General features: G+C 46.8%; 1 protein-coding gene across 1 annotated transcript; it reads right to left on the bottom strand.

Annotated features, from left to right (window-relative positions):
- Positions 1-13,431: 13,431 nt before the first annotated feature.
- Positions 13,432-16,508, bottom strand: LOC116531152 (glutathione S-transferase Mu 3). Its single transcript, XM_032249835.1, has 8 exons — positions 16,326-16,508; positions 15,919-15,994; positions 15,515-15,579; positions 14,768-14,849; positions 14,574-14,674; positions 14,157-14,252; positions 13,961-14,071; positions 13,432-13,626 (listed from the first exon to the last, which is right to left on the bottom strand). Exons 1-8 carry the CDS (start codon positions 16,371-16,373, stop codon positions 13,528-13,530), a joined length of 678 nt encoding a protein of 225 aa, XP_032105726.1. The 5' UTR covers positions 16,374-16,508; the 3' UTR covers positions 13,432-13,527.
- Between the last annotated feature and the right edge of the window lie 2,417 nt (positions 16,509-18,925).

Genomic DNA, 18,925 nt, shown 5'->3' with positions numbered 1-18,925 from the left:
ATTCAGTCAACTCAGAAGAAAAAAAAACATTTGCTCAAAAAAGACAAGGTTCCCCCGGTTCGAAACCGGGCGGAAACACCAAAAAAAAGAAAAAAAAAAAAAAAAAGACAAGGTTCTAGAAGAGAAAAACAAAAACAAAAAGGCCTTTTAAATACAAATACGCACTTAGGCACACATACACACGCTTCTTGGATGATAGCTTTTAATTAAGCTGATATTTAACCACTGAGCTCCTTTGTAAAAAATGTTTTAAAATCTCATTACGATATTTCAGCTAGGACAAATTGCTGCTATTTCAGAAGTAACAAATATCCAACCAGCAAGGGCTTAATTTAGGAACCAGGCCTGTCATGCTAGAAAAAAAGAAGGAAAACCCTTAGCTATCGAACTGCAGTGTGGCGGGACAGCCAATGCTTTCAGTTTGGTCTGGCTGGCAAAAAGATGGATTTATGTAAAGTTCCTTTAGTAGTCAAAATAAGAAATCTTTTTGTTTGTTTGTTTGGAGACAGAGTCTTGCTCTTTCACCAGGCATTAGGCTGGAGTGCAGTGGCCTATCTCAGCTCACTGCGACCTCCGCCTCCTGGGTTCAAGTAATTCTCCTGCCTCAGCCTCCCCAGTAGCTGGGACTACAGGGACGCCACCACGTCCAGCTAATTTTTTTGTATTTTAGGAGAGACGGGGTTTCACTATGTTGGCCAGGATGGTCTACGATCTCTTGACCTCATGATCTGCCCGCCTCCGCCTCCCAAAGTGCTGGGATTACAGGCGTGAGCCACCACGCCTGGCCAAGAAATCTTTCCTCTTTTTTTGTTTTCTTTTGCTGGTTGTTTTTCTCCCCCTAGCATACCACCTTTTTGTGTTGGGGGTGTATTTTAGCCACTTCAGAGGCTTGTTCCCCGTAATTTAGAGTTCCCCTTCAGATTTGACCAAGTCAGGACGTGCATTGGACTCAACATGTGCTGCTTGCAGACCTGGCTTTTCAGGGCTGTTATCCCTGAATCAGTTCGGTCCACCTGTGTGTGGCAGGGGCTCAAGATGCAGGAGGGGCCAGCTCGTTACATGCACCTGCTGGCCGAGATTAGTCCCTAACTATATTCTCCTGAGGGGGAAACCTATTTAAAGCCGCTGCAGGTCTTAGGGAGTGTTCCTCCCAGACACCCTTATGTGATTTTCAGTTGCCTGAGAATGCCCCCAAAGGCTAAGGGGAGCAAGGTGCTCTTTTTCTGCAGAGTGGAATATTCCACGCTCATGAGCTAGAAGGTTTGGAGTTGGTCACATTTGATAAGGAAAGGACTGAAACACACAGGCAAAAAACCCAACAAGACAGAAACAACAAAATAGTTAAGCAAAACTAACAATGATCACACACACTATATGATTTCTGAGTGCTCTAAGTGTAAGCAGAAATTAACATCTGCTGGTTGTTAATGCTAACCTTAGTCAGTTAAAAATAATTCACGAGACAGAATCCCAAACCAGTTTCTTGCCCAATGATGGGTCTCAGGCTGTAGTTTCTTACCCAGTGATGGGTCTCAGGCTGTAAACTGCTCTCTACAATCCCAGAAGCAGAAAAAAAGACTCATCTTCTCTGTTGGAAGTTAGCTCAAACTCCATTAAGGAGTTTCCTGCTTTCCATCAACATGGAAGCAAGAAAACTTGCCTTCCTTGTTGGAAGCAAGTAAAATTCCAAAATAAGAGGACTTGTACAGCAAAATAAACTTTAGTTCTCCACCAAATTTTGGGAAATCAGGGATTCTCTGGAGGGGGTGCTCTCAGACCTCAGCAAATTGTCCTGTTGGTTTGAGCCATAAAGTTAGCTCATGCTGGTACTGAAGAGGGAGACCTAGGCATCTCAGATCAACTTCCCCTTTTCATTCCTAAGACTGTAAACTGAAACCCTTTTCATATGTAATTCCTAAGACTGTAAACTGAAAACCTTTTCATATGTAATTCCTAAGACTGTAAACAGAGGGTCTTTTCATATGTTAAGATATAAACCTAAGATTCTTCCACGTGTAACATCTAAAGTATAAGCCTATATAAAGAAGGAACCTTCCTTTGTTAAGCGAGCTTGGATATTAGGAAAATATGCCACCCGGCTCCCGGCCGAGTAAACTCCTTCCTCCAATATTCGGTGTCCGAGAGATCTGTTTCCCATGGCTGCTCCTGCTACATTTTGGTGCGTTGGCCGGGAAGCGAGTCTCGGATAGCAAATGGCAGGGATAAGTCTCTTAGGTGGTTTGCCTTGCCCTGTGAAGCATCACTGTGGGGGGACTCCTGCTCCCTGGGGTGATGCATCCTGAGAGTGCTCCTGGGCAGGTATTTGCCCGGTGGAAAAGCCTCAGCAGAGCGGAGCAGGGAGGCCCTGCAGTGCGGATCCACCCAGTGGCTGAACACTGAGGAGGAACGAGCGTTTGGGGAAGTCTGGACAACTGAATTTGGTAAGATCGTACCCGGGAAAGTAGCCCACTCCGTTTTGGGTGGAAGCGTGGCCTGATCACCCACGGGTGCCAGATCGGCACGTTGGAAGGTAGCTCTCTGTTGAATTGGAAGGAGAGCATTCAGATGTGTGTCTGTGTGTGGATGTGTGTCTGTGTCATCATACCCAGGAAAGTAGCCCATCCCGTTTTGGGTGGAAGCGTGGCCTGATCACCCACGAGTGCCAGATGGGCACGTTGGAAGTTAGCTGTCTGTAAACTTGGAAGCTTTTGCTTATGGTTTTGAATTGGAAGGAGAGCAATTGGATGTGTGTCTGTGTGTGTGGATGTGTATCCGTGTCGTCGAGCTATTTGTAAAAATTAGAGACAGCCACATAAGGCTGAGTGAAGAAGCCTCTGGTTGTTGTAAAAGGACTGAAATGAATGTAAATCAGAGAGTGCTCTGTGCTGGTCTTGCTAGCCAGGAGCTGCTGTGAGTGAACTGACACTATCCTAACTGTGGAAATTGTTTCTTTGAATTGTTAATATGGCTCACTCCCATAGTAAGCCCACCCCTTTAAAAACCATGCTGAAAAATTTCAAGAAGGAATTTAGTGGGAATTATAAAGTAACTATGACACCAGAGAAATTAAGGGTTTTATGTAGGGAGAATTGGCCAGCAATTAGGGTAGGTTGGCCCCCAGAGGGGACCCTAGACAGGCCACTTGTCTCCAAAGTAAGGCCTGAGGTTATATACGGTGAGCTAGAACACCTTGATCAATTTCCGTACATAGGCTCGTGGTTGCAGTTAGTGTCAAACCCTCCGAAGTGGCTAAGAGAGCAGGCAGCGACTGTTTTAGTAGGCGAGGGACAGACTGTTAGAAACCACCATCCCCCTCACCACCGAGAAATGCGGACTCCCAAGTCCAGGCAAATTCAGTGGCAGAAACAGGCAGGATTTACATGCATGAATACTTCAGTTATTGGAAGTAGATAACCAGGCATTTGTAAACCAAGAGGGGGTAAGCCAGAGGAAAAATCATAGGGAAAAGGAACGTCAGGCTCAATGGAAGGCCGACTTGATTGCTGCTGTGAGAGGAATGCCCCCAAGAGTGTGGAAAATGGGGGGTTCCTGGAAAACCCCACAGTCTTCCCGCCTGCACCTGCAATGCAATCAGTGTGCATTTTGTTGAGAAATAGGACATTGGAAAAAATGCCCACAGTTAATGGGAGAACAGGGCGATCCTAAGCACGAGGATCCAGATAAAAGTGAAGGGGCTCTGTTCAGTCTGATGGAAGGGCCACTGGACTAAAAGAGAGGGGGGCCGGACTAATGCCCGAAGAGCCCACAGTCCAGATGACAGTCCTGTAACCCCCCATGGGAAAAAACAGAACCAATATTGTTAGAGCTATTAAGGTGTTAAAAGAACAGACTTTCTTGTACTTAATGGACTGTCCCTGCCCCCTTCTCTGGCAAAACCTGTTGTGTAAATCAAGGGCAACTATCCCATTCAAAAAGGAGACTCCCTGCAGCTAAAAATGCCTTAGGCAGGGGTCATCCAGGCTCTCATTGTCCCTTGGGAAGGAGGGTGGAGCCTTCCTAGCCAGAAGCAGAAGACTGATATTATCACCCAGGCCCATGCAGGGCTTTCGCGGCATTGCGCCCAACTCATACACGCAGTTGGGATCATTGCCAGAAGAGGATAGTTGGTTCACTTAATTGGACTTAAAGAATACCTCCTTGGCATTGGACTGGCCTCAGAGGGTCAAAAACTATTTGCATTTCAATGGCAGAAACCCAGAAGCAGGTGTAACCACTCAATACACCTGGACCCAGCTTCCCAGGGGCTCAAAAACTCTCTCATCATTCTTGGGGAGGCATCAGCCCGTGACTGCCCCCCAGAAGCTTCTTGATTGCATGCTGTCCCTGTATGCTGATAACCTTATATTGGGACACCCCACGGCAGTTGGGTGCGCAAACAAATGCCTTACTTCGGCACCTGGAGGACTGTGGGTATAAGGTGTCTAAAAGGAAAGCCCTGATTTGCCAAAAAGCAAATGCAGTATCTGAGGCTCACCATCTGGAAGGGGAACGCAGCCTAGAAGCAGAGAGGAAGCAAGCCCCTTGCAGAGTGACTGAACCAGAGACTAAAAGGCAGGCAAGAGAGCTCCTGGGAGCGGTGGGTTTTGTAAATTGTGGATTTCCAAACTTCGCAGTACTAGCCAAACCCCTCTATGATGTGACAAAGCGGGGAGACAAGGAGCCCTTTGAATGGGGATCCCAGCAGCGTCAGGCCTATCAGGAACTGGAAACAAAACTACTGTCAGCTCCAGCTTTGGGGCTGCCTGATTTAACAAAGCCCTTCACATTATATGTGGCAGAAAGAGAAAAGTGGCAGTTGGGGTACTAGTCCAAACAGTAGGACCTTGGCCCAGGCCTGTAGCTTACCTCTCCAAGCAGCTGGATGGACTTTCCAAAGGATGGCCCCCATGCTTAAGGGCCCTGGCAGCAACTGCTCTGCTGGCACAAGAAGCAGATAAGCCAACTCTGGGACAGAACCTAAATATCAAGGCGCCTCACGCAGTAGTGACCCTAATGAATACCAGAGGGCACCACTGGTTATCAGATGTTAGGCTGACCAAATACCAGGGCCTGCTATGTGAAAATCCCTGCATCACCATTGAAGTCTGCAACACCTTAAACCCTGCCACTTTACTCCCAATGTCAGAGGGTCCCGTTGAACACAACTGTGTTGAAGTCCTGAACACAGTCTATTCCAGCAGGCCTGATCTTCGTGATCAGCCATGGACAGTAGCAGACTGGGAGTTGTATGTGGATGGGAGCAGCTTTGTCAACCCACGAAGGGAAAGATGTGCAGGCTATGTCGTGGTAACTCTGGACACTGTGATCGAGGCCAAATCCCTGCCTCAGAACACCTCAGCTCAGAAGGCTGAACTTATTGCTTTAACTCAAGCCCTAGAGCTAAGGTAAGGTTGTAAACATTTACACTGACTCTCGATATGCCTTCCTGACTCTCCAAGTACATGGAACACCGTACAAAGAGAGAGGCCTGTTAACTTCAGGGGGAAAAGAAATAAACTTTCAGCATGAAATTTTACAGCTGCTAGAAGCAGTCTGGAAGCCCCAGAGAGTGGCGGTCGTGCATTGCCGAGGACATCAGTGGGCCCACACCTCCGTGGCCCTGGGAAATTCCCGAGCGGATTCAGCAGCTCATAAGGCAGCATCTGCTTCCTACCAAATAGCAGTTACAGCCCTGCTGATTCCCCAGATCCCTGATCTAATACCTACTTACTCTAAGGAGGAAAGAGACTTTCTCCAGACAGAGGGGTCAACTGATTAAAGAAGGATGGATCCAACTGCCAGGTGGAAGAATAACAGCACCACAGCTGCAGGGGGCAGCAGTTGTACAAGCCGTACATGAGACCACTCATTTAGGTCAAGAGTCGCTTGAAAAGATGTTGGGCCAGTACTTTTACATCTCACACTTAGCAGCCTTGACCAAAACTGTGGCACAGCGATGCATTCATTACATGTCGGCAACGCAACGTGAGGCAGGGTCCAACTAATCCCCCTGGAATTCAAGCTTATGGAGCAGCTCCGTTTGAATATCTCCAGGTAGACTTTATTGAAATGTCCAAGGGTGGAGGACATAAGAATTTGTTGGTCCTGGTGTGCACATACTCTGGATGGGACTGAAAGGGCCCATGAAGTAACCTGTGTGCTGCTTCGAGATCTTATTCCTAGGTTTACACTGCCACCACACATCGGAGCAGACAGTGGACCAGCATTGGTGGCAGATTTAGTCCAGAAAATAGCAATGGCCTTGGGTATCACCTGGCACACTGCCTACCGACCTCAGAGTTCTGGAAAAGTGGGAAAAATGAACCGGACCATCAAAATCAGCTTAGGGAAAGCGTTCAGGAAACAAGATTAGAGTGGGTGCAGGTACTTCCCTTGGGGTTATTCAATATTAGAGGCACCTCCTTTAGGAAAAACAGGATACTCCCCTATGTAGTCTTATACCATAGGCCCCCTCCCCTACTTCGGGCACTCCCAGGACCTCCTCAGGAGTGGGGAGAAATTGAGTTAGGATGCTAGTTACCAGCTCTAAGGAGAATCGCTTAGGATACTTCAACCTAAGTAAATAACAAATGTCCTGTAAGCCTTTTTCTCCCCAGCTCACCCTTTCTCACTAGGTAATCACATGTGGATAAAGGACGGGAGTACAGCCCCTCTAAAGCCACAATGGAAAGGACCTCAGACCTGATCCTGACCACTCCCACAGCTGTGAAGGTAGAGGGAATCCCAGCCTGAACCACCACAGCCGTGTCAAAACCAGCAACAGCTGAGACTTAGACCGAGGCAAGGACTGCAGAATCACCTTAAGAAGGACAACAAGCCTTGCTCCAGCCACATCCCGGAAGCTGGCTGGTCCATGCACAGCCGAAGCATGAGGAGATTCATCGTGGGACTTCTTCTTCTTAATATTTGGACTTGCACAGTAGGAACATTAACTAATTTTGAAGAATGCCCTCAGTATGTACACCAGGTAGGACCTAAAAGCTACTGCCATTCTTTTGTCCTGCAGTTCTTATAAATGTACGGGGACACAGAAGGGAACCTGTTTATATAATGGAACTCAATATAAGGTGTGTAATCCATGAGATGGACAGGTAGCTGTGTCATAGGCATCATTAAGCCCTCTTTCTTCCTATTATCTGTTAAGATAGGTGAGCTGTTAGGGCATTCAGTTTACTCTGCTAGGGAGAAGAGACACGTAAAACTAGGGAATTGGACAGATGATGAGTGGCCACTGGAGAGAATTATTGAGTACTGTGGGCTGGCCACATGGTCTGAGGATGGCTCATGGGGATACTGGACTCCTATTTACATGCTTAACTGGATCATCCTGTTGCAGGCTGTTTTAGAAATACTAATGAAATGGGCAAAGCTCTGTCCCTCTTGGACTGACAAGAAACTCAGAACCGACTGGCCCTAGATTGTTTGCTAGCAGCCGAAGGAGGAGTCTGTGGACAATTCAGTCTAACCAACTGCTGTCTGCACATAGATGACCAGGGGCAAGCAGTGGAGGATATTGTGCAAGACATGACCAAACTGGCACACGTGCCTGTACAGGTGTGGCACAGATTTAACCCTGAGTCCTTATTTCAAGGTTGGTTCTCATCCATGGGAGGATTCAAAACCCTCATCATAAGTGTTCTAATAATAATAGGTGTTTGTTTACTGCTCCCTTGTCTACTGCCCCTGTTCCTTCAGATGATCAGGGGATTCATCACTACTGTAGTTAGCCAAAAAGTGACATCACAAGTGTATTATAGGAAACATTATCAGTCTGTTTCTTCGGAAAATCTGGAAAGAGAGAATGAAAGCGAGCCCTCTCACTAACATTATAGAGTGGTGAGGGTCTCAAAGTGGGGGATGAAGAGGGAGACCCAGGCATCTCAGATCAACTCCCTTTTTTTCATTCCTAAGACTCTAAACTTCCCCTTTTCATTCCTAAGACTGTAAACTGAAACCCTTTTCATATGTAATTCCTAAGACTGTAAACTGAAACCCTTTTCATATGTAATTCCTAAGACTGTAAACAGAGAGCCTTTTCATGTGTTAAGCTATAAATCTAAGATTCTTTCACTCATAACATCTAAAGTATAAGCATATATAAAGAAGGAACCTTCCTTTGTTAGGCGAGCTTGGATATTAGGCAAATATGCCACCTGGCTCCCAGCCAAATAAACTCCTTCCTCCAGTATTCGGTGTCCGAGAGATCTGTTTCCCGCGGCCGCCCCTGCAACAGTACCAAGCACCAATAGGAGATTAGCAAAGGTCAGGGGCACCTCCACCCAGAATCCCTTTGTGGTTACCAAAATGTAAACCCAGAAAATCTGAGACAGGTCTCAGTTAATTTAGAAAGTCTATTTTGCCAAGGTTGAGGACATGCTCCCGTTACACAGGAAGTCCTGACGACATATGCCCAAGGTGGTCGGAAAACAGCTGGGCTTTATACATTTTAGGGAGACAGGAGACATTAATCCATATATATAAATTGTACATTGGTTTTGTCCAGAAAGACAGGGATAATGCAAGGAGGAGGGGGGTTGGGCCTCCAGGACACAGGTAAGTGAGAGACAAATCATTGCATTCTTTTGAGTTTCTGATAAAACTTTCCAAAGGAGGTAATCAGAATATGCATCTATTTCAATGAGCAGAGGGATGACTTTGAATAGAATGGGAGGAATGTTTACTCTGAGCAGCTTCTAGTTTGAATTTTCTTTTTAGCTTACTGAATTTGGGGGCCCAAGATATTTTCCTTTCACAAACTCATATACTCTCCAGCCTCAGTGCCTTGCTGATCCTCTGAGACCTCCCTGAACATGAACTTCAGTTCTGACTCCAAGCACTTCTACATGAACTGTCTCTGTTTTAGGAACAGGAGGTCAGGTGCGGTGGCTCACACCTGTAATCCTGGCACTGAGGGAGGCTGAGGTGGGTGGATCATGAGGTCAAGAGATTAAGACCATCCTGGCCAACATGATGAAACCCTGTCTCTACTAAAAATACAAAAATTGGCTGGGCATGGTGGCACAAGGCTGTAGTCCCAGCTACTCGAGAGGCTGAGGCAGAAGAATCACTTGAACCCATTTGGCAGAGGTTGCAGTGAGCTGAGATAACATCACTGCACACCAGCCTGGTGGCAGAGTAAGACGCTTGTTTCAAAAAGAAAGAACAGGACATTCTGTTTTTCTGTGTTCTGTCTCTTGGTCAGAACAAGGAGGGAAATTTTAAAGTTGCTTGAGGACATTAGGCACTTACATATCAGGCAAACTCTTCTTTTTTCTTCCAATTCTCAGTAAATGATGGGAATCAGTGCATAGTTGTGAGTGCCTACTTTGTGTCAGGCTCTGTGCAAGCATTAAATATAAACTTTTGCGTAAGACATAGTCTCTGCTGTCAGGCAACTTACAGTTTAGCAGCAGAGACTAACATCTAAATGAGCAACTGGAGTTCAGTGTTTTAAGTCCTGGTCACGGAAAGCATTGTATCCTGTGGGAACAAAAATTTAAAATAAGTGCATTTATTTATTTATTTATTTGTATTTGTATTTTTTTGAGACAGAGTCTCACTCTGTCAGCCAGGCTGGAGTGCAGTGGCTCGATCTTGGCTCAGTGCAAACTCTGCCTCCCTGGTTCAAGCGATTCTCCTACCTCAGTCTCACAAGTAGCTGGGATCACAGGTACCTGTCACTATGCCCAGCCAATTTTTGTATTTTTAGCAGAGACGGGGTCTCACCATGTTGGCCAAGCTGGTCTAAACTCCTGACCTCAAATGATCCACCCCCTCTGCCTCTCAAAGTGCTGGGATTACAGGCATCTGCCACCACCCCTGGCCGAAATAACTGCATTTAAATTAGTCTGTGGGAGGCAGAGAAATGTGTCAGGATAAACCAAATCTCTGTGGCTTAAAACACGCTTATTTCTTACTTACCCTTCATGTCTGATGTGATCAACAGGAGCCCTGTCCTTCGTAGCCTGTCAGAGGCCTAGGCTGATGGAGGCTTTAACTTGGTGCCTGCTCTGAGTCTACACAGCTGTGGTAGTCAGATACAGCGACTTACTCACTAGGTCTTAAAACTTCTGCCTGGAAAATGTGTGTAATTTCTACATGCATTTAATTGGCCAAAGCAAATCAGGAGACCGCATTTAAGTTAAAGAATATCATGAAGCTTTTCCAGTGGGAAAATAGTCAGAAATCTTTGGTGATCATCACCAAAATCACATCTGATAACCAGGGGTTATCAGATGTGACTTTAAATCAGATTTGAAGGCTAAGGGGGCTTCAGGAAAAGCAACAGGCAGAGGGGACAGCATGTATTAAAGTGTGAAAATATAAAAGAGAATGTGGACCTTTTTGGCAATTTATATTTATAAATTTATGTAACATTGATCCATTCCAAGTGCTCTATAATTTTTTTTTGAGACAGAATCTAGCCTTTTTGAGACAGAATCTAGTGTTGCCCAGGGTAGAGTGCAGTGGCATGATCTCGGTTCACAGCCATCTCCGTCTCCCAGATTCAAGCGATTATCATGCCTCAGCCTCTCGAGTAGCTGGGATTACAGGTGTGCATCACCACACCTGGCTAATTTTTGTATTTTTAGTAGAGGTGGGGTTTTGTCATGTTGACCAGGTTGGTCTTGAACCCTTGACCTAAAGTGATCTGCTCACCTCAGCCTCCCAAAGTGCTGGGATTATAGATGTGAGCCACCGTGCCTAGCCCAAGTGCTCTAGAAATATTGACTTAATTCTCATAACAAGCTTGTGAGGGAGGGTTCATTTGTCAAAGAAGACACTGAGCACAGGAGGTCACCATTTACCAGGGGCAAAACCAGGATCTGAACCCAGATGGCCGGGCTCAGGAGTCTATGCTCCTGAGGCCACACAGTGCTGCTCCCTTGGAAATTCACAAAGGCTGGACCCAGTGCTCCAGGGCAGCAGGGGTTGGGGAGGGCACATGCCAAAGATGTAGCTGGAAAGGGAGCAGAGGTCAGGTTGTGAAATAAGTCTGAGTGAGGAAGGAGATTCTTAATCACCCTTAATCCTCTTAAGCATCTAAGACCACTTCCCCCTAGCCTTCTGCATTGCATTTCAATAGGAGAGGTAAAACCTAGCAGACTGGGCGCCACCCTTAATCACACCCCTATAGATAGCAGGCCTGGTATGGAGGGATCTTTCCAGAAGGCATATGTTTTTGCTTAAACACGATCAGACCCCCACCTAAGTCCCGTACCCAAAGCCTACTTCATGAATCAAGACCTTTTCACATGTAATTTCTAAGATTATAAGCCTTTAAAAGGGCAAGGATTTTCTTTGTTAAGGTATTTTCACCTGTTACTGCTCCCGGCCGAATAAATCACTTCCTTCCCAGTTCTGTGTTCACTAGGTTTGTTTGCCGCCTTTCCTACTTCATGAGAATACAGTTTTTTTTTTTCCTGAGGTCTTAGAAGCCACTAAACGTCTTTAAGCGGGGGAGTGACACTAACACATTTACACATTAGAAAAATCACCCACTGAATTTCATTACCTTCCCTTCTCCCACTATCCATCTGAACACCCTAAGTCCTCTTTTTCTGTGCGGCTCATTTGCTCCACCTGTCCTGCAGCTGAAGGATAAGGAATGTGCAGCTTCTATACACAGTCCAGGTGTTTTCATAAGCACCTCTTAAAGTGGCTTTAAAGGCAGATCTGTGTCCATGCCTAGCCCTGTCCCTCTCTCCCTTCCCTAGTAACAGTGAAACAACTCTATAACAAACTTTCCTTTAATTACATAAACTTTTTCTGAACTAGAAATGCACGGTTGCTCAGCCTTCAATAATGAATACAAATGAGTTTCCCTAACACTTTTGGGGAACTACTCCACCAAATCTAATGCACCTGTTTCAAGTTTTCTTTTTTTGAGATGTAGTCTTGCTCTGTCGCCCAGGCTTAAAAGAAAAATTTGAGGCAGGGCATGGTGGCTCACAAAATCCACAAAACTTTGAGGTCATAAACATGCATTGTTTTAGGCTGCTAAAATTTGTGGGAATAGTGTAGTAGTCTTCCTTTGTCCCGGCAGTATGGCGAGACTCGGGCTCTTGTCCCATGACCAAGAAAAATTAGACACGTGGACATGGAAAGTGAGTAGGGCAGAGTAGAATTTATTGAGGAAAAAGAAAGCTGTCAGCAAAGACAGGGGTCTTCAAAGCAGGTTGCCAGTAAGGCATCTGTGTTCTGGGTCTTTTATGTGGCAGAAGCCAGGAGGTCTTCTGTGGGTTTTGCCCAGATGGGAGAGGTAAAATTTTCTCTTTGGGGTACTACATCTGTGCATGCCTAAGGTTTGCCAAAGTGACTCCATCTTGGTTACTACCCATGATCGCCTAAGCAAAACCCATGGGAGGTGCTAAAACCACAATGCTAATGTCATGATAATGACATTATAATGAACTGGGTTAAGTTAGGGACATGTAGGTTGATTTATTGTGCCTGCACCAAAGTTGGGACAGTCCATTCTGAGCAACATTCTAGCTTACGGGTAAGTTCTTTTTTTTTTTTTTTTTGAGACGGAGTTTCACTTTTGTTACCCAGGCTGGAGTGCAATGGCACAAACTTGGCTCACCGCAACCTCCGCCTCCTGGGTTCAGCCAATTCTCCTGCCTCAACCTCCTGAGTAGCTGAGATTACAGGCACGTGCCACCATGCCCAGCTAATGTTTTGTATTTTTAGTAGAGACAGCGTTTCACCATGTTGACCAGGATGGTCTCGATCTCTTGACCTCGTGATCCACCCGCCTCGGCTTCCCAAAGTGCTGGGATTACAGGCTTGAGCCACCGTGCCCGGCCGGGTAAGTTCCTAACCACATTTTTCCTGTTAACTGCAGAACAGTATCAGTGCTGTCCCGCGGTTGTTCCTGTAAGCATCATTCCTTTCTATCTTTTCTCTCAAGACCCTCCCTATGTACCTATCCAGCCCCTAACTACCTCCTCTCTCAACAGTGTTACACAACAATAAATATTGCATTCTCCCTTTTTGATTTCTGGTCATATCATCAATCTAGCCCGAGAGGCACCCTCAATTTCTCTGGCCTCCCTTAAATCTGCAAGGCCTTTCCTCAGAGCATGCCACCTTCCTCACACTATGGAAATCCATGTCAACAGTTATCAGACTGAAGATAAACTTCTCAGTTTCATACCTCTTCTGGCCAAAGGCTCCCCATACCCAAGATAGTGGCCTGAACACCTAATCTCTGCTCACAGCAGGGCAAAACATGGCGGTTTTTTCTAGTACCCACTCTCAAGGCTTGGGCATGAACCTACAGCCCTTGAACTCAGTTGTGGAGTAGGGGGTTGCCAGTGTTGCAGTGATTCAATTCATATCTTGATGGTTCTCCACATATTCTTTCTTTTAGCCTTTACACCCAAGAGAAATTCAGCTGGACACGAGTAACCTAAATGCTATTTATTGAAAAGAGCAAAGAAAAAGTGCTGACCCTTTAGGGACAGGATGAAACAAAAGCAGCTCTGCAGGTCTGCCTCCTGCTCAGCATATAACCTTGTTGCCCCATTGGGCCATCTTGTTGTTGATGGGCATCTTGAAGAAGTTATCAGACTGTATGTAGGCAGCGATTTTCTCCAAAGCCTGAAGGGAAAATACACCAAATCTTATAAAGACCCTAACCCAGTCCAACAGAGGCATTCACCCTGAAGGCACTGTCTACTAAAAAATGGAGGAAGATGATCACCACTATTCTAATTCTGTTACAACTGTTGCCTGTGTCTACTTCCTCCATTTTTTTTTGTAGACGGTACCTCCAGGGTGTAGAAGCCAGGCTCTTCCCAAGACTTAAGGGTCTAGAGGTGTCCAATCACTGATCCCTTTAGGCAAAAGCTGGGCAAGAATCCACCACAACGAGATCCTGCGGGGTCCTGGGGAGCCTGTGTTTTTTATAAGAGAAAGGTGCAGGAAACATCACCTCAAAACGGCACATGAAAGCCTTCAGGTTTGGGAACTCATCCAGGCATTTGGGCTCAAATATACGGTTCTGATCCAAGATATCATAGGTGAGAAAGTCCACATAGGTGAGCTAGAACAAAGACAGTAAGATACTTAGGTCTGAGGAGCAGTAGTCTGCAGAGACAGAGAGGTATCCTCTTTTCCCTTCTTCCTACCTTTTCCCCTGCAAACCATGAGAATTTCCCCAAAAACATGGAGAATTGTTTCAGTTGTCCAGGTAGCTGTTCCAAGTACTGAGGCTTCAGTTTTTCCTGAGAGAGGAAAAAAGAATAGTGGTGATCATCTTCACAGCTAATCAGGGCACAGGCCAGTGATGGACATTTTGTAGCCCCTTCTCTAGGTGCCTTCTCATTGCCTTCACTTGAGGACAGCTGGGTGGGAGGAGGAGTTTGGAAAGAAGAGGCACCCGCACCAGAATTACAGAGCAAAGCAAACCAAAAAATGTACATTCTGTTTCTTATTCTAACAATCTGGGTTGGTGCAGCAGCAGAATGGAACAGATATAACCCTTGGGTTCCTAAATGCCCCTTTTCTGATACTCCATTCAGCAGATGTGTGCTAAGGAATCTCACGTGGTCAGAGCTGTAACAAAGCTTTATCAGTTTTACGCGGAAATCCATTACTTGGTTCTCTACAATGTCCACTCGAATCTTTTCTTCTTCAGTCTCACCACCTGTAGGCCAATGGACAACACATCACCCTTGGCATCACCCACTCCCAGGCAAACCACCAGCCTGGGCTGCCTCGCCAGCCCTACCCCACTCACACATGTTGTGCTTGCGAGCGATGTAGCGCATGATGGCATTGCTCTGGGTGATCTTGTTCTTCCCATCCAGGAGGTAGGGCAGCTGAAGGAAAAGGACAGGCCAAATGAACAACCTACCTTTCTGCCAGGGAAAAGAACACCTGCAGAGCAGTGAACAAGAGAGAAAAGATGCTGTGTGACAAAAAAGAAAATAAATAGAAGGTAGCAACTGGGTTCACAAGATTCTAGACAGGGTTTCTTAAATCAGTGTGTGTATGTGTGGGTGTATGTGCAGGCCATAGACCTTTTCTCAGAATAAAGTTGTTAAGTGCATGAAGCAAAATAGAGAATTTATACAATCAAAAAATATTTTAAAAATTCAAATAGGGTAACGTGCCTATTAATGCATTAAATAGCAAGCAGATGTAATGACTAACATGTCAAATAACATGATATGTCTATATTTCTTTATATGTATATAAATATCACAAAATATCTGCAATGCATTTAATGGAATATGAAACTACTTGATTTCAGGCTGGGCACAGTGGCTCACGCCTGTAATCCCAACAGTTTGGAAGGCGGAGGTGGGAGGATTGTTTGAGCCCAGGAGTTCAGGATCAGCCTGGGTAACATGGCAAAACCCTGTCTCTACCAAAAATACAAAAATTAGCTTGGCGTGGTGGCGTGTACCTGTAGTCTCAGGCAAGGATGGATATACTTGAAGGCTTTCCCTTCTGCCTGCCCCCCTCTCCTAAAGCCACTTACATTAGGAAAGTCCAAGTCTAGCTTGAATTTCACATCCAGCCATTGGCTTCGATCATAGTCAGGAGCTGTAAGAGACAGAATTAAGTGGGACCCAACCTCCTTAATATCCCACCTGACAAGAATGAAAGATCTAAAGAAATAACTTGGTCCCGATACCTCAAATTCCCAGGCCCCAAAAGCGTAACTACTGAGATTCTGAGCCCTATTTGGTTAAGCATTAAGACGGGGCTGGGCTATGGTAAAGGCAGAATCCCCAGTTCCAGGTAAAGGATGCGTCTCTACCCACCCAGATTGGGGCAGATGTCCCACCCGGCCTTGGCAGGATGCCACCACCCTCGGGGTTTAAGAAGACCTGGGCAGGTGGAGGGCCAGCTTGGCTGCACCGGCACGCAGAGCGGCATTACCTTCCCCGCACGTGTAACGTTTTTCCTCGTAGGAGGTATCCGTGAACTCCAGGAGCAGGCGGATGGCGTGCGCCAGCTGGGGAAAACAGCGGGTCAGCGCCTGCGCAGCTCCCACCCGCCCCCAACCCCCGCCCTCTAACGTCCCCCGGCCCGGGGCTGCCGAGGCCCAGCATCTTGCCGGGAAGATCGTTAAGCGGCCCCTAAGACCGGCCCAGGCGAGCGGTTCCTCCGCCCATCCCCACAGGGCCCGCGATCCCAGAGGCTGGGCAGGGGTCGACGTCCGTGGCTCGGCAGCTCGAAAGGCTCCAGCGTAGAGCTGCTCCTCCTGGAGATGGCGGACCCAGAGCCCCGCCGTCTCCGCGTCCGTGTCTCTGACCGAGCGGCTCTACCGTTGAGACGGCACTCACCCCGCGAATATCCCAATAACCCAGAACCATAGACGATTCGCACGACATGACGCTAGCTTGCTAGCCTTCGAGGAGCGGAGAAACCGTGAGCGGGAGGGGCTTTATACCCAACGTGAGGGGGCGGGGCCCACGCGGGCGTTCTGACTCCGCCCCCGCCCCGTTCTCCGACCCCTCCCTCCGCGGCTCCACAGGGACCTGCGCTGGCGCGACTTCTGCTGCAGTAGAGGTTCTCCGGGCGCGAGCGCTGCAGACGAGCAGGAGGACCCGAGGTTGAGACTCCTCCCTTCCCCACGGGTGGGAGCCGCACTTTATTCATTAATAGTGCCAGTGAAAGCGCGGAAATCGCCACTAGCCAGGCAGTGGGGACACTAGTTACCCGGGAAGAGCTAGATTCGCGCAGTTTACCGAGTCAGCTGGGGCTGGAATGAGGGATAGGGAGACTGGGGCAAGGCCGGAGAGTCGGACCAACCTCTGACCACACAGAGTAGAGGATTCCCGACAGACCAAGCTCCCCTTTCTGTCAGTCAAGAACCTCTGCAACCTGACCCCAGCATGCTTTTCCAGCCCTCTCTCTCCCTCAGCCTGTCACAACCTCACAAACTAGCCCAACCCAACAATGCTTGCTGTTCCTTCTACACACACTCGCATTTCCCGCCTCGCAGTGTTTGCTCTGTGATCCTCCTGCCTGCACCCTAATGAGGCCTACCCTTCCTCAGCAACCTTGCTCGTGTCTGCCTTCTCGAAGCCTTCTCAGAAACAACCTCCATCCTGGCCAGTACAGGTCCCTTATCTTGGATGCTTCCTACATTTGTTTTATGGGTTTAAGTAATTTTTGGGTTCTCTGTTATCATTTCCTCCTTCTCCAACCCCTCCCACTTCCTAATGCTCAGGCACCCAGGGAAACTAATCTTGCCTCTTTGTGTAGGATGGACTGGAGGAGGAAAGGTACCACTATTTTTCATTCACTCATCTGTCCAACAATGTTTATTTAACAAGCCTATTATGGGCAGGCACTGTTTTAGGTGCTGGGGATACAGAATTGAACTCAACAGACAAAATCCCTGCCCTCAGGAAGTTTACATTCTAAGGGGCAGACATAAACTAATATATAGTAAATATCTAATAAGTCAGATGGTGATACACATCCTATGGAGAGAAAACCAAGAAGAGAGATAGGGGTCTCAGGGTGGGAATTGGTGGTATCCCAGTAGGAAGGAGTTTTGTGTTTTTAAAGGATGTGTTCATAGAAGACCTCATGGAGAAGTTAATCTTTAAACAAAGACCTGAAGGAGGTGAGAGATCTAGCCACTTTGCTGTGGGGGCCACCACGGGCTGATATAAAACGGAATAATTGCCGTTCCTTTTAGAAACGTGTTTGTTCTGCTCCTGCCTACACCCTAACATTCATGGCCCATCCTTCCTCAAGTAGCCTTGCTCAAATGCTCACCCCTTTCTTGAAGCCTTCTCAGAATCACCCTCTATCCTGGCCAGAAGACATCTCTCCCTCTCTTATCTTGAATCACTTCCTGTCTGCAAGAGGCAGGGAGAACTCCATGAAAAGGGAAAGGCAAGTACAGGGAATGATCACTGTAGATTGCATTAAAAACAGGAGACCAGATGAGATCACTATGGGAGCGAGAGTAGCAGAGGTGAGGTCTAAGGGTTTGGGGTTCTCTGGCACATCAATATATAAAGGTTAGGGAAAAATGAGAGTGAACCAGCAAAGTAGTCTGAAAAGAAGTGGGCAGGGAGGTAGGAGGAAAACAAAGGGTCCTAGAAACCAAGTGAAGATAGATGTTTAAAGGGAGAAGTGGTCAACTATGTCAAATGTGGCTGATCAAGTAAGATGGAGATGGAGAATCAATGGTTGAATTTAGGAAAGTAGAGGTTTTGACCTTGACAGAGCAAGAGATCTGCAGGAGGCCCCTATAGCCATGGGAAGAACTAAGCTGCTGAATTTCAGCAGGGCCCATGAAAATGAAAAAGGAGCATAGATTTGCAACAGTGTCAGCACGGGAGAGACAGGATTCTAGTTGACTATGGAGGAGTGACCAGGCCTCCGCAGCAGAGCCCTCAGGGCAGTCTGAGCTCCTAGATCCCTTGTCCTTGGTGTGGGAAATCACATTTGCCCATCAGCTCAGCTGAAGCAAGGCTGGGACTTTTAAGAAGGGCATTTTGCTAAACAGAAGAAAGGAAAAGAGTACAAACCACAGGGACAGGTGAAATTTATAACACTGTGTCTGTCTTCCCAAGAAAGCAAAAGGCCAGTCACAAGTTCACCTGAGGTATAAGATTAGTGTTTATTGAATACCTATCATATGCCAGGGAAGATCTAGGTGTTTACATACGGTAACTAATTCATTCCAATTTAAGCTTCACAACAACTTTAGCAGGCAGGTGTTATGCCCATTTTCTAGAAGAAGAAACCGGCCTGGAGCTGTTAGGGGAGGTGCTCTTAAGGTCCCAGAGATAGCCTGGGATTCAAACCTAGATCTGTCTAATAACACAGTTGGGGCTAGTTTCCCTGCACTTGGCCATCTGGACAGCTCTTCGCCGCATGGTAGTCTTCTTGGGAAGTCTGGAAAACACCAGGTGAAAAC

The sequence above is a fragment of the Sapajus apella genome, unplaced genomic scaffold, assembly GCF_009761245.1.
Source record: "Sapajus apella isolate SASKATOON/1434 unplaced genomic scaffold, GSC_monkey_1.0 scaffold69, whole genome shotgun sequence".
In the NCBI taxonomy this organism is placed as follows: domain Eukaryota; kingdom Metazoa; phylum Chordata; class Mammalia; order Primates; family Cebidae; genus Sapajus; species Sapajus apella.
This window is presented reverse-complemented; position numbering and strand designations above follow the sequence as displayed.

Excerpts from the sequence above, each read along its gene's own strand:
- LOC116531152 (XM_032249835.1), bottom strand. The coding sequence starts at position 16,373 with ATGTCGTGCGAATCGTCTATGGTTCTGGGTTATTGGGATATTCGCGGG. Across the intron at positions 15,580-15,918 it reads ACGTTACACGTGCGGGGAAG|CTCCTGACTATGATCGAAGC; the intron begins GTAATGCCGCTC and ends TGTCTCTTACAG. Across the intron at positions 14,675-14,767 it reads CGCTCGCAAGCACAACATGT|GTGGTGAGACTGAAGAAGAA; the intron begins GTGAGTGGGGTA and ends ATTGGCCTACAG.